The 13,821-nt window shown below is 46.6% G+C and overlaps 1 protein-coding gene across 1 annotated transcript; it reads right to left on the reverse strand.

Moving 5' to 3' along the window:
* Window positions 1-2,196: 2,196 nt before the first annotated feature.
* Window positions 2,197-9,855, reverse strand: VIM (vimentin). The gene is made up of 9 exons (XM_036345888.1): window positions 9,151-9,855; window positions 8,427-8,487; window positions 5,905-6,000; window positions 5,648-5,809; window positions 4,913-5,038; window positions 4,345-4,565; window positions 3,836-3,879; window positions 3,364-3,449; window positions 2,197-2,555 (listed from the first exon to the last, which is right to left on the reverse strand). Exons 1-9 carry the CDS (start codon window positions 9,711-9,713, stop codon window positions 2,517-2,519), a joined length of 1,398 nt encoding a protein of 465 aa, XP_036201781.1. The 5' UTR covers window positions 9,714-9,855; the 3' UTR covers window positions 2,197-2,516.
* Window positions 9,856-13,821: the final 3,966 nt, after the last annotated feature.

Raw genomic sequence — 13,821 nt, forward strand, 5'->3', positions numbered from 1 at the left:
ATTACTGAGCACAATGCCTGGCATGTAGGTGGGCTTTGCGCGAACTATTTCACTATTTCCCTCATTGACATAAACACCTAAAAACTACAAGTGCCGACCACGTCATTCCTGGGGGAGGGGGCATAATAGTAATATAGTAAATTGGGACTTGGAGAATCCAGAAAATTTCCCGAAGGAGTTTCCCTTCAGAAAAACACAATCTACCTTTACAAGTTCATTGCCTTCAGGTAATACCCTCCCTTCTCCTTTTTTAATTTTTATTAAAAAAAGATTTTTTTTTTAGAGAGAGGAATGGAGAGACATCAATTTGTTGTTCCACGCATTGATGCATGCCTTGGTTGATTCTTGTATGTGCCCTGACTGGAGATTGGACCTGAGACAACGCTCTCACCACCTGTGCTGCCTGGCCAGGGCCCCCCTAAACTGTACCCATTCCTAGAGCCTGCTCACGTTGCATGGTCTAGCGACAGATTGTCATGACCATACTTCATTGTCCTTGCTTCAAGGACAGTTTATTACAGTTACAGTTAGCATCATTTCACCATCTGACTCACATGGATTAGTCTCATCTCCCAGATGAAAAGGTAAGGATTTTCCCTTGTCTTGTGTCAGCATTGTTCCCCACCTGCAAAGGTCTTTAAGAATATCCATCTATAGGTAAATATAGATTTAGGTATCCTTTACATAGATGCACACACAGAAAAGCAGGGCAGTTTCATGTGGAAACTTGAACTTGTCCCCTTTCTTTGCATCTTGCTAATGGAAGATGAAGCCCCAGTATCCTGCCTATTGTCCTATGCTTTAACTCCCATAAGTGGAATTTGTGCTACTCATTTGCTACATAAACCAAAAAAAGATTTTCATTTTAGTCAAAGTTTTCAATTTTAGGAAGTCTATTTGTTAGAACTGAAATTACACAAGGGTATGGACCCAGCTGGAATCATTCTATGAAAAGAGCTGCTGTAAATTTTGTACGTTATTTTATTACTAGAGGCCTGGTGCACGAAATTCGTGCATGGGGGAGGGGGGTCCCTCAGCCCAACCTGCACCCTCTCCAATCCGGGACCCCTTGGGGGATGTCCGACTGCTGGCTCCTAACCACTCGCCTGCCTGCCTGCCTGATAGCCCCCTAACTGCTCCCCTGCCAGCCTGATTGATGCCTAACTGCTCCCCTGGCGGCATGATTGTCCCCAACTGGCCCTCCCTACCGGCCCAATTGCCTCCAACTACCCTCCCCTGACAGTTTGATTGTCTCCAACTGCCTTTCCCTTGTGAGGCTGAGGGGACTGGGCGACTCCGGCTGGATGAGGCAGGGCTGAGGGGACTGGGGGACTGAGGCTGGATGAGGCAGGGCTGAGGGGACTGGGGGACTGAGGCTGGATGAGGTGGGGCTGAGGGGACTGGGTGCTGCCATCTTGTGGCTGTGGGTGCCTCCATCCTGTGAGGGTATGGCAGTCAATTAGCATATTCCCTCTTTATAGGCTGTGGGCACCACCATCTTGTGAGGGCATGATGGTCACTTAGCATATTCCCTCTTTATTAGATAGGATGTATCATCTATAATAATAAAAGGGTAATATGCTAAGTAGACTGGACATCTTCTGGACGTCCTTCCTGACCAAGCCAGGGCTGGAGGGAAGCCGGTGCCAGCAGCTGGGGGAAGGAAGGCCTACTGTTGGACAAATTTCCATGCATCGGGCCTATAGTCTATATATATAAAAGCCCAATATGCTAAGTGTCCGACCAGTTGACCAGTCACTATGATGCAGACCACCAGGGAACCGATGCTCCAACTGGCAGGTTAGCTTGGGTCCAGCAATCAGGACTGGGACTAGGCGGGCGAAATGAGCCAGACATGCCTGGAGCCCTCCCTCGGATCCTCCCCCACCCCAACCAACCTGGCACCAGTGGGGTCCCTTAGCCTGGCTGCCCTCGTAACCCAGGACCCCTCAGGGGATGTTGGAGGCCTAATCCCCTCAGGCCAGGCCTCTAGTTTATTTAGGAAAAAAAAAATTGAAGTGAAGTCTACCTAAATAACCAATTAAGGGCTACATCTCAAGCATAAACAAGTTGAATTTATTGAATTAACCTAAACTTGATTTTTGTGTCAAATTAACTAATAGGACCAAATATTTTTTTAACTAAAACATAGTCTCATAAAATTGAGAGAAACTATTATTAAATAAGACACCAAAAGAGTTTTTCAAAGATTTATTGAAGCAGAAACAGATTGGTCAGATAACTTGTTGGAAAAAAGCAGTTTTAATGGTATTCAAAAATACTTCTTAAAAAGTATTCTAGCACAAGCCTTCTTCATAAACTAGGTTATGTTGTAAACTTTTTTTCTAATTCTCTTAGAAGTGTTGGTTCTTAAGAACTAGAGCTTATTCTTATTCCAAATCTATCTTGCGCTCCTGAAAAACTGCAGAAAGGCACTTGAAAGCTGTTTCTTTAAGATATGAATTTCCTTTTTATTCTTGCTGGTAATATGTTGCAGCACTGAGTGCATGCAATATTCACTCCAGATCATCGTGATGCTGAGTTTCATTGATGACCTGTTAAAAAAAGATAAAATTCAAATAAAATATAATACTACATGCCAAAGAGTAAATTACTCCTTAAGCATGACAAAGAAAAACCCTACTAATTATATGTAATTTATTGGGGAAGCTGGAAGGTTATGTTGGTTCTGCATGACCAGGGTTACAACTGGGGGTGGGGGGTGCAGGGGGACAGATACTATGTAAACCACTCTTCACCCATAAGCAAACTAAGTAGCCAATGGAATATCATGACTGAAAAACCACATTTTAAAAAGGCCTGTGTTTATGAGGAAGGATGCTGTAATAATTCTATGAAGCAAAGTTTAAAAACAATTATAACATATTTTAAGTTTGTGTACAAGGGAAGATTATACGAGGATTACAATCACTTTGGACCATTTCTTTCCTGGCACAGAGCTGACATGAAAAGGACTTGATCACATGGCATGTCCTTGTGTTGTGTAAGAGGGCTTAGGAGTGTTTAGGGAAGGTGGCGTGTCCAGGATCACAACATTGGTAATCTAATGCAATAGTTCATAAAGCTAGTCTAGGAAGTGACTTAAGGAAGCTGTACTCCCATTTTAAATTAAGGAACATAGGAAAATCACTAATTGGAAGACTGTTATCTGCCTTTCACATCCAGGAGCCAAATATTTAGTTGGTTGTATATAGTGCTGGAAGAAGGGGCCAATTCTCCTTCTAGCTGGCACCAGTGAAACAGAAACCTCCCAAATCAGCTGGCTGTATCTGAGCTAGACTTATTGATTTAAAAGAAGATCAGCGCCTGAGATTACTCCAGTTTTGATTTGAAGATACCAACCTGTCCATCTCTAGTTTCAACTGTCTTAATCAGAAGTGTCCTTTTTGAGTGGGTGTCCACCAGAGGGAGTGAATCCAGATTGGTTTCTGAATAAAAAAAAGAGCCCAAATGAGTAAAAATTAATTTTTAGCAAGACAAGTAACCATTTTCCCCAAAGAATTACTGTTTTTGTTCACAACTGTTTAAAGCACTACTCCCAAAATAATTCTAAAGACCGTCACCTATTTTAAAACCCAGGCTGACAGCACTGGAGCGTCAGGATGAGATAAACTACTGCAGTGTATGCGCCAGCAGGGGCAAGTCAGCAGAGTTTGCACAGAAGGTAAGACAGTAGTTGGGTTTGAAAATAGGATGTTTTCTAGAACTTTCTCTGGTATAGCATTTTCCAAGTGTCATTTTTAAAATGAGTGCTTTATAAAGAGAACGGTTACAAGCTACTGAAATTACTCATAAGTAGCAATCAAATGCTTACCTCTCAGGTTCAGGGAAGCAAAAGTGGGAAGAGGCAGAGAAATCCTATGAAAGAAAGAAAAACAGTGAATGTTTGAAAAATAACTCGAACGACAAGGAATAAATTTATATACTTATAGTTTTCATCAAATAAGAAAATGTACTCATGTGTTTCGTGAGGGATTTGCTTCAGAAGCATTTACCCCTGATTGATCTCACTGGTACATTTAAACGTTTTACCCCAAGCATTTTCTGCACAGGGGCGTGAGCTGGAGGCCTTACAGAGTGGGAAAAGCATTGGCTTTCAGAGAATCATAGCTTCAAATCCCAGCTCTGCCACTGATTCACTGACTAGGGCGAGTTGCTCAATCTCTTTGAACCTAAGGTTCTTTATTGATAAAAAGTGGTAGGTAAACAGCCACCTTGAAGAAATGCTCGAAAGAGGGTATGAGATACAATGTGTAAAGCGAGTGGCATACAACCGAGCAAATGGCAGCTGCTCATTCACAGGCACTCGACCTTGTCCCATACCTGCTCTCCTCGCCTTCCAGCAGCTTCCTGTAGGTGGCAATCTCAATGTCCAGGGCCATCTTAACGTTCAGCAGGTCTTGGTATTCCCGAAGGTGGCGAGCCATTTCTTCCTTCATGTTCTGGATCTCATCCTGCAGGCGGCCGATAGTGTCTTGGTAGTTAGCAGCTTCCACAGCAAAGTTCTCTTCCATCTCACGCATCTGGCGTTCCAGAGACTCGTTCTGCAGGAGGTGAGAAAGGCTTCCACGGTGAGTTTCCAGGAAAACCCCGCTGTTCCCACAGCCATTTGCAGACCACTCGCAACCATTTCCCTCAGTGGCAAACGGCGAACACTTCGCTGTTAGGTAAAGAATACAAGTACCAAGTCCCTCCTTAATAGCAGTCATAACGTCAGCTAAAACTTACAGAGCTCAAGTGCTTTTTGGATCTGTCTTAGCAACTCATTTTCTTTGGATGAAAATATGTATTTTTCTTGGTTGGGAGTTTTGTTCAGATGTCACTACGAGCTTGGTCAATTGAATGGGTCCAAATGGGCCATTTCCCCTCTTTTATTGTGTGTGATACTCACAGTTCCTTTAAGGGCATCCACTTCGCAGGTGAGGGACTGCACCTGTCTCCGGTACTCATTTGACTCCTGCTTCGCCTGGCGCAGGGCATCATTGTTCCGGTTAGCAGCCTCGGAGAGGTCAGCAAACTGTCAGGAAGGAAAGAGAAATGTAGGTCACCCAGGCGACTCGATTCTAAGATTCTACCTTACCTGAGCAAATGAGAAAGCTTAAAGGTCGCAAACAAACAAAGGCATAACACAAACCGAACTTTCTATTTTAAGTTCAAATCTAAGTTCAGTGTCTGCCAAACTATGTCTAAATTTCTGTTTTGGACCATTCGTTTTGTTCATTAGATTCCACAAATAAGTGAGACCATGTGAGAATGACATACCTTGATGTGGGGTTGGGAGGAGAGGGGAAGGGGGGGATGGGATAGATCCCTAATACTGTCAACAATAAAAAATATATTTGAAAATGAAAAGAATAATTACGTCTTGGCCAGAGAAAAAGTAATGGAATGCTGACGTTGATAGTTTCAAGTAGAAATTCATGCTATTACCCTCATTTTAAAAGTGTGGAGGTCAAGGGCGTGGTGTAGGGTTTACTCTGAAGTAGAGTCAGAGGAGAGTCAAGGGAAGGGAGTCTGCTGTGGGCGGAGAGGCTGGAGCAACAAATGCACCTTGGCCTTGAAGTTAGGGCCTGCTTTCTGACTGGAGCTGCAGGGCGTGAACACAGGGCATTTCTCTGTTCCATACCTTGGACTTGTACCACTCCTCAGCCTCCTGAAGGTTCTTGGCAGCTACGCTTTCGTACTGCTGCCGGACGTCGCGCAGGGCAGCGGTGAGGTCAGGCTTGGAGACATCCACGTCGATCTGGACATGCTGCTCCTGAATCTGGGCCTGAAGCTCATGGATCTCCTAAGGAACAGCAAGAAGAACAGACAGCAGGTCAGCCACGTGGAGGATGGGAACAGCTTCCCCCATGTTCGTTCGCGGAAAGCGACTCCACTTACCTCATCGTGGAGTTTCTTCAAAAAGGCAATCTCTTCTTGCAAGGATTCCACTTTACGCTCAAGGTCAAGGCGTGCCAAAGAGGCATTGTCCACATCCTATTTCAAAGAGGAAAGATGGGACATGAAGCATGCTAAAGTCTATGGCTTATCTAATTTATTCATTCTTATTAATCACATGAGCTTATTGTCTTCATCATAAAAATGGCGTTGACAAGCTTATGACTTTCGAATAACTTTATGAATCACCCAGTGCCAATATACTATGTCTTCTTATTAACAAATTTGAACTGGGACCTACTATGTTATATCAAGGTAGCTAATAGACAATTTAAAAATAAATAAATGTATGCCAACATGGTAAACTGTACTCCATGAATTGTTACTGAATCTACATTATACCAGTGAAGTGTTTTTCTTTAAATCTAGAAAAATCAATGCCATCGTATTAATATTATGGAATAACATCAAGACAGGTGTTCACCAGGTCTCATACTTTAATACATGAGTCCATACAGAACAGAAATTCCTGCGTCAGAAGTTTTAGTGTATACCTGAGCTCTTTTTTCCTCCACTCAAATCACCTAAAACATCATTATGATCCAAAGCAAATGTGTAGTCATTTGGCACTCAGGTTACAAGGCTAGATTTATACTCCAATTTAGGATGGGCAAAAGCAAAGATGCAGGATAGGCAAATCAGGAAAGAAATGTAACTCTGAACTGTATTTGCTTTGCTCTCTCTGCTGGATCTTCTTTTCCTGAAACTCGCCCCTCCCCCACCATCTCCTCCTATAAGGGTGTGTCCATCCTTTTCACTTAGCACCGTGCCTGTCAATTCAGTTGCTTAGCTTGTTTCAGAATGACTAGTCAAAAGGCTTACCTATAATGAAACTACTGTCTGTGTAGAATTCTTGCTGCTCTGGCTCTCCGTCTGAGTTTTCACCATTTGTTAACTGCTACATTTCAAAGCAGAATATATAATTTTGCAACTCAGATTTTATTTCCCCTCAAGGGAATGTCATGAGGATTTTTATACCTCTTGTCTTATAAGCAATTCTATTTGCAGTACAGTTTATAGCCTTACATTCTTAAAATGTTGAGACACTTCTATCACCTTCATGAAAAGTGAATGAGGAATAGGTGATGATAAAAAAAAAAAAAATCAGGCTGGGGAAAAAATTCTTTTTTGCTTGTTGTTAAACCCTGAAAAATTATATAAAAGATAATTTTGCTAGCCTCTATAAGAAAGTGCAACGTGACATTTCATTAAAGAGAATATGGGAAATGTTACCTGATCCCTAAATAGACCTTTTATACTAATATTGTTTTATATTAACTCGCTTCTCTGCAGAAAACTTTAACAGATGTAATGATCACACACTGATGTGTTTAAGTTAATTTGGCAAATGTATTTCTGCTTCAAATGTTATTCTAGACTTTGCATGTGAGAGTGCTTTTATACCCAATCCCAATAAGTGTTCAGGAGAATAAAATTGTGCGGGGAACTCTTCCTGCTTTTGGATTTCAATTTTAAGTTAAAAAATTCTTTTAAGTCCATCTTAATTTGGAGGAAAAATAAACACCCTTTAATTAAACTTCCATTCTTCAGCTTTAGGGTTAATTTTTATTTATGAAGAGAATACTAAGGACCCAACAATACAAGGACTCAATAAAAAATAAAAAAAAAGGCCTTTCCAAAAGTGAGGCATGACTGTAGCTTTAAGAACTTTTCACATCACATACTTCACAAGTCTGGGCCAGATATTAGATAACGGATGTTAGCAAATACTTGTGTCCAATGAGAACTGTGCTTACATCATTACATATTCAATAAGAATGTAGCCTGTTGCAAAGCTTCTCCTAGGAACACAAAGACTCCTATTATTTCTCTTCAGAACCACCACACTAGCCAGAAGGTCTCTTTCTACATTCCATAGGGCAGCCCAGAGAAACCATTAATACCTTCCAGCCAGGGCACAGATGGCTCCTTTTCACCCTTATTAGATCACAAAATAGTTGTGCATAGCGATACTTCCATCTAACTTTACTGCCACAATAGAACCTAAAACTTGTTGGCTTAATGCCAGTTTAACTAAAGTTTCTTATGCTCCAACACGGTTACATTTTTAGCTACAGGGCAGAATTGCGATTTCTGTGGCCTTGTAAAGTTAGCTAACTTAGCAAACTGCAATCTAACTCAACTTGTAACTGCTCGAAATCAGAATATCTATGTGTTCCAAAATTGAAACGGCAAAGAAAAATTTTTTTGTAAGAAATTTGGAAACGAAGTAAAAATTTAAAGACTTTCTTTATTTCCTAAGGGAGGGTTTAAGTCCTCCAAGGGTTTTTATCCGGAGAGGCACCAATCTGACCTTTCTGCCACTAGGGGGCCTTGCGCACAGACGTGTGAAGTTTTGCATTATTTAGACTTGGGGTAATTAACTTTTAGAATTGCCCGCGGCGGTGGGTTCGGGGTGGGGGTGGGGGGGTCCGGTAGTTGCGAGTGGAAGAGGATTTACAAACCTGTCGGAAAGACTGGAGGGTGCCCTCGGCTTCCTCTCTCTGAAGCATCTCCTCCTGCAACCTGAAACAGTTGCACATTAACCAAAGGGGAACTGGGAAACCGCGAGGGGCGGGGCGGCCACACCCAACACCGCGTCGCGGCTCCGCCAGACAAAAGTTGGTGCGCCACCTCCGCGGGCTGCCAGCGAGCGACTGCGGGGTGAGAACTGCCGTTCTCCGCAGGTTTAGCGGGACTTGGACCGCGGCGTGGCAAAGCAATCACGGTCTCCGCACGGACCTGCCAGTAGAATGCCGCCCCTCCACCCCGAGAAGCCCGGGCAGCCCTTTGTTTCTCTTGCTGCACAGCCATCCCTTCCTCCCACCTCCGCCCAGGGCTGGCCGCCCGCCAGAAGGGGCCAGGGAACTCCAAAAGTTTGGAGATGTCACGCTCATAGTTTGCAAGGGCCATCCACTAGAAAGTGGTAGTTTCAAGAAATCTGGAACTTGAAAAGAGCGCTCTTAGGCAATGAGGGGGAGGGGGAGAGGGGAAACGCTACTTGCAACTGCTGGGCTCTGGGTGGGGCTGCGCCTCCGCAAGCACAGCTCCGTTCCCGGCCGCCCCCCACCCCCACCTCCCTCAGCTGCTGCGGACAACATCCCCCAGGGTGTGGCAGCCCCTGCGGGTAGAAGGAGCGTTCCCACCTCCCTCCCTCCCTCCCTCGGCCCCGCGTGGGCGCAGCCTTACTTCTCCCGGAGCCGCATTAGGTCCTCGGCCAGGTTGTCGCGCTCCACCTCGACGCGGGCTTTGTCGTTGGTGACCTGGTCCACCTGCCGGCGTAGCTCCCGCATCTCTTCCTCGTAGAGGTCGCCCAGGCGCGACTTGCCCTGGCCCTTGAGCTGCTCGAGCTCGGCCAGCAGGATCTTGTTCTGCTGCTCCAGGAAGCGCACCTTGTCGATGTAGTTGGCGAAGCGGTCATTCAGCTCCTGCAGCTCCACCTTCTCGTTGGTGCGGGTATTCTTGAACTCGGTATTGATGGCGTCGGCCAACGAGAAGTCTATGGAGTCCTGCAGCAGCCGCATACTGGGGGCACTGCTCCGCAGGCGCGTGGCCGAGGAGCGCGTGGCGTACACGCCGCCCGGGGACGAGGAGTAGACGCTGCGGCTGGTGCTGGGGCGCAGCGAGCTGCCCAGGCTGTAGGAGCGAGTGGACGAGGTCACAAAGCTCCGGCTGGAGCTCGGCCGAATGCCGGTGCCGGGGCCGCCGAACATCCTGCGGTAGGAGGACGAGGACACGGACCTGCTGGACATGGCTGCGGAGGGTACGGTGAGCTGGGCGGCGTGGACGGCTCCGGGCGGAGAGGCGAGCGAGGGCGCGGTGGACGTGGGCGGTGGGAGCGCTGCTGCGTCTCTGGCGCGGGGACCCCGGAGCGAGAGTAGCAGAGGATCCGACCCCGCCCAGGGCGCAGTTTTTATAACCTGTTACCTTCCCTCCCACTACCGTCCCAGCCAATGGGGACCCGGCAAGTAGCGGGAAGGGTGGGCAGGGGTTTGGGGCGGGGGTTCCCTGGAGCCTTCCTCCTCTTGTTAGCTCTGCTCCTCGGAACTAAGCACAGTCCCGTTACTTCTTGGCTGGACTAGGACTTTTGGGGGCTTTCCTGATGATGGTCCGAGCGAGCTCCGCTCACCCCTGGGCTGAAAAAGGCGGCGGCGTCCAGTGGTGGGGGAATGCACCCAGAACAGGATCAAAGGGGTCCTGAGCACCGCGCCAGATAGGCGTGGGAGGAGGCGCGCGGGTGGGAGGGGCACGCGGCTAGCGGGCAGCGGTCGCGGGCTGGGAGCGGGCGAGTGGGTGGGGAGACCCCGAGCAAAGGAGCAGGAAGAGGGGAGGAAGGTTCCAGCGCATCGGAAGGCGCTGGGAAAGAAACAAAGAGCGCCTGAGATTGGAGCGCGAGGTGGTGGGCGCACAGCCCAGGGCGCACTCAGAGCTCGGCCCCGCGCAGCCCTGTGCACCGTGCGATTCGAAAGGGGTACAGCTTGGGCCCGCATATTTTTTTCACCCTCTGGTTTTGGGGTTGCTGTTCAGAGACCTAGCAGGAGAGGTTCGGCTTTGGACCTCTGGAGCTGCTGGGCGGCGGCCGAAGACAGCTCAGGGACATCCGGGTGGGGTCACTGAGTCACTGGCTGTGAGTCACCGCGCCCTTTGCCCGCCGAGATTGCGGGCTCCTAGCGGTTTTTGTGAACCGTTAGACGGGACTGACTCAGAGCTCCCCGGGGCCCGCGCGCAGTTTGTCCCAAAGTTTTACCCAACTTTGGGCCTCAGATTTCTTGTGTGCAGTTCGCCTGTAGCGGAGACTAGAGCGCCTCGAAGTTCTCAAGAACTAGCCAAAGCCCGATTTTACTCCAACGTGCGGATTTCTCCTTAGCAAGAAATTTCTGCAGACCCTCCATAGGCGTCCCTAAAGGGTTTTTCTTGCCAAGTTCCCTCCCATCCTTCCTTCCGGCCTCCTTTCATCCTCCCCGCACCCCCGCCCTCTTCCCCACCCCCCCCACCCCCAACCCGTGGAACCACACCCGACTTTGAACACCATCTGAAAGTTCTGGGTGAAAGAGGAAACTCAAAATCCAGTTTCAAAGTCAAATTAAGTGATCACTGTTTTGTGTTCGTGTGTGTTCGTGTGTGTGTGTGTGTGTGTGTGTGTGTGCGCGTGCACGCGCGCACTCCAGTGGGAGTCATTAAAGGTATAACCTGCGCCAATTATGGAAATAATTAGGTGTTGCTTTAAAACTCCAATTTGATTCATAAATGGCAATTATATAGCTCAAATGCCAGAATGTTTTCTGGTAATAGATTTATGTGTTCATTGCAGTTCAGCAATGCACACTGCAGGATTCTGGTGACTCCGCTGGAAAATACCACAGGTCATTCTGGCCTGTTTTTCAGAATTCATGCAGATAAAACTGCAAAGCAACAAACTTTTGGTCCAGGGCACCAAGGCAGTGTTCAGATTCCACCGGCCCGCCACCAAAACCTTCCTAGGTGAATCGCTCAAGGGCTATTATTGCAGTGTTAGTAACATGCAGAACCGAATGCTTACCTTTAAAGAGAGGTGAAGACAGCAACGGCAAGCCAGACTTTGTTATTTAAGTAGTAATTTAAAACTCTCAGGGTGTGTTTTTTTTTATTAATGTTTAGAGGACTTGAGGAGTTCTGAGCTCCAAAACCTCTGTGAAGATGGAAACATCTTGATACTATAGTGAACAGATGGGGTGGGGGGAGTAAAATCCTTTCCTCCGTTTTTTTTGGGGGGGAGGGGGGATGGGGTACTGAAGGTTACCTGGCATTTAAAAAAAAGTAGTTTAGAATCAAAAGGAGGGTTTATTCTAGCTTCTTTGTACAAACCTCTTTGAGGCAATATTTTGTTTACCTCATTTCAGTTAGTTCTGGCTGATGGCGCGTCAAGGTCGAGCTGCAGGACCCTTTGCTGCACAGCTCTCCTGCTGTGGGTTTTTTGTGTGTGTTTTTTTAATTCTCTCGGTCTCTGGAGGCAGTGGATCCCTCCCAAGGAGCATTCCTTGGGCTCTGTGCCCTGGCAGACTAGCTGTGCTCCATGTTATCATCTTGCTCTCTGAGAGCCCTTTATTCAAGCCCAGCAAATGTCACCATTGTGAGTGTGCCTGGAACCCTTAGGATGAGAAAAGCCATCTCAATCTGGGGGAAGACCTTCCTCCCACCTAAAATGCCGATCCCAGGGCAATGCTATCGGGACGCTTGCTGACTGACTCACTATGGAAAATGAGGGCAAGGCTGTGGTGTGGTGTGGCAGTGTGCTCTGCTGGTGACCACAGCAAATTCCGCAGGGCTGTGGTGACTTCCTCCGGGATGACTCCGGCCCTCCTCATCATCTCAGGGATTCCTTCTCTTTTCAAAACTGTGCCCACTCTGTGTCCTCAGGACTGTGCTATGCTCACTTGCTGTTGTAGCTCAGGCTGCTGTAACAAAACACCACAGACTGGGTGACTTAGACAACAGACACTTATTTTTCACAGTTCTGGAGGCAGGAAGTTTAAGATCAAGGTGCAAGGCAGATTTGCTGTCTGATGAGGACCTGCTTCCTGGTTGCCAGGCGGCCGCCTTCAGATGGAAGAGAGAGCAAGCTCTGTCCTCTCCCTTTTCTTATAAGGACATTTATCCCATCGTGGGGGCTCTACCATCCACATCTAAACCCATGTACCGCCCAAAGGCCCCACCTCCAAATACCATCACACTGGAGATTAGGTCTCCAGCCTATGAATTTGGAAGGAGAAGAGGAACACAAACATTCATTCCCTAGCACTTGCCATATAGCACACACATGCGCATGCAGACACACACAGACACACACACAGATAGGCAATGTTCCATGTGTCTTTGCTATTAGACATTGCCATAGCTTGGGGTCGACTGTAGAGTATAGAAGAATGAAGGTTAAAAAAGCTCTTTTACTCATTTATATAGAATTTATGAGCCTTTTGAAAAAATTTAATTCCCTCCCAAGGTAAATTATACAGTGCCTAGCACAGTGCCGGAGCCATGGGTGATAGCCACCGCTGAGGGAAATCACTCTCTCTGAACTAACATCCTTGAGTATCATAACTAATCCTGCTGTACCTGCAACACAGGTTCTTACTTACCTTTTGGGAGTACACAGTATGTAGATACAGATTTCTCAGTGTATTTAGTTTTTGATTTGCTGTGAAAAGCTATCTCAGGAGTGTTTTTAAATTCTGGACTGGGAAACTGCTTCAAACACTGCGCGATGCAAGTTGTGTATAAATAAGGACACAGCGGTACAGTTTGTAAGCCAGACGTAAACATGACCAAATCTAAAGCACTAACAGTGATTTTGGAATTTGCAAGCTCGGGGGATGTCAGTTGAATTGGGTGATTTGAGCTGACGGACCAGCCATCCATGTGGAGAGGAGCTTAGTGGCGGCTTTAGGAGAGCTGGCTGGCAGGTGGCCACCCCAAGAGGACAGCTTCCGGCGGGACCGCCTGGATGGAATGTAACGAAAGAGAAGATGGGTTAAATGAGGAGGCGAAAGGCATGGCAAAACCTAAAAGGCCCTGGTAATAAACATAATAATCAGTACTATGGTAAATGCTTTGATTCTTGTGCCTACTGGAACTTAACTTAATTGCTCTCATAGCATACTGCAAGATAGATTTGATCATTCATTTTGCAGATGAGAAGTCTGAGATGCAGGCTATCAATCTGCTCATGGTCGTATAACTAGTAGGAGAAGGAGGGAGGAGGCAAGAATTTGAATTGAGGCCTTTCTGACTCCAAACATACTTGTCTCTTTGGCCCAATGATAACATTTTACTTACTGTCAACCAACTCAATTCATAAATATTATTCAGGGCCCTACCGTGTTC

This window comes from Myotis myotis, unplaced genomic scaffold (genome assembly GCF_014108235.1).
Source record: "Myotis myotis isolate mMyoMyo1 unplaced genomic scaffold, mMyoMyo1.p scaffold_m19_p_1, whole genome shotgun sequence".
NCBI classification, from domain to species: Eukaryota; Metazoa; Chordata; class Mammalia; order Chiroptera; family Vespertilionidae; genus Myotis; species Myotis myotis.

Excerpts from the sequence above, each read along its gene's own strand:
- VIM (XM_036345888.1), bottom strand. The coding sequence starts at position 9,713 with ATGTCCAGCAGGTCCGTGTCCTCGTCCTCCTACCGCAGGATGTTCGGC. Across the intron at positions 8,488-9,150 it reads CTAATGCGGCTCCGGGAGAA|GTTGCAGGAGGAGATGCTTC; the intron begins GTAAGGCTGCGC and ends CAACTGTTTCAG. Across the intron at positions 5,039-5,647 it reads AGGAGTGGTACAAGTCCAAG|TTTGCTGACCTCTCCGAGGC; the intron begins GTATGGAACAGA and ends CCTTCCTGACAG.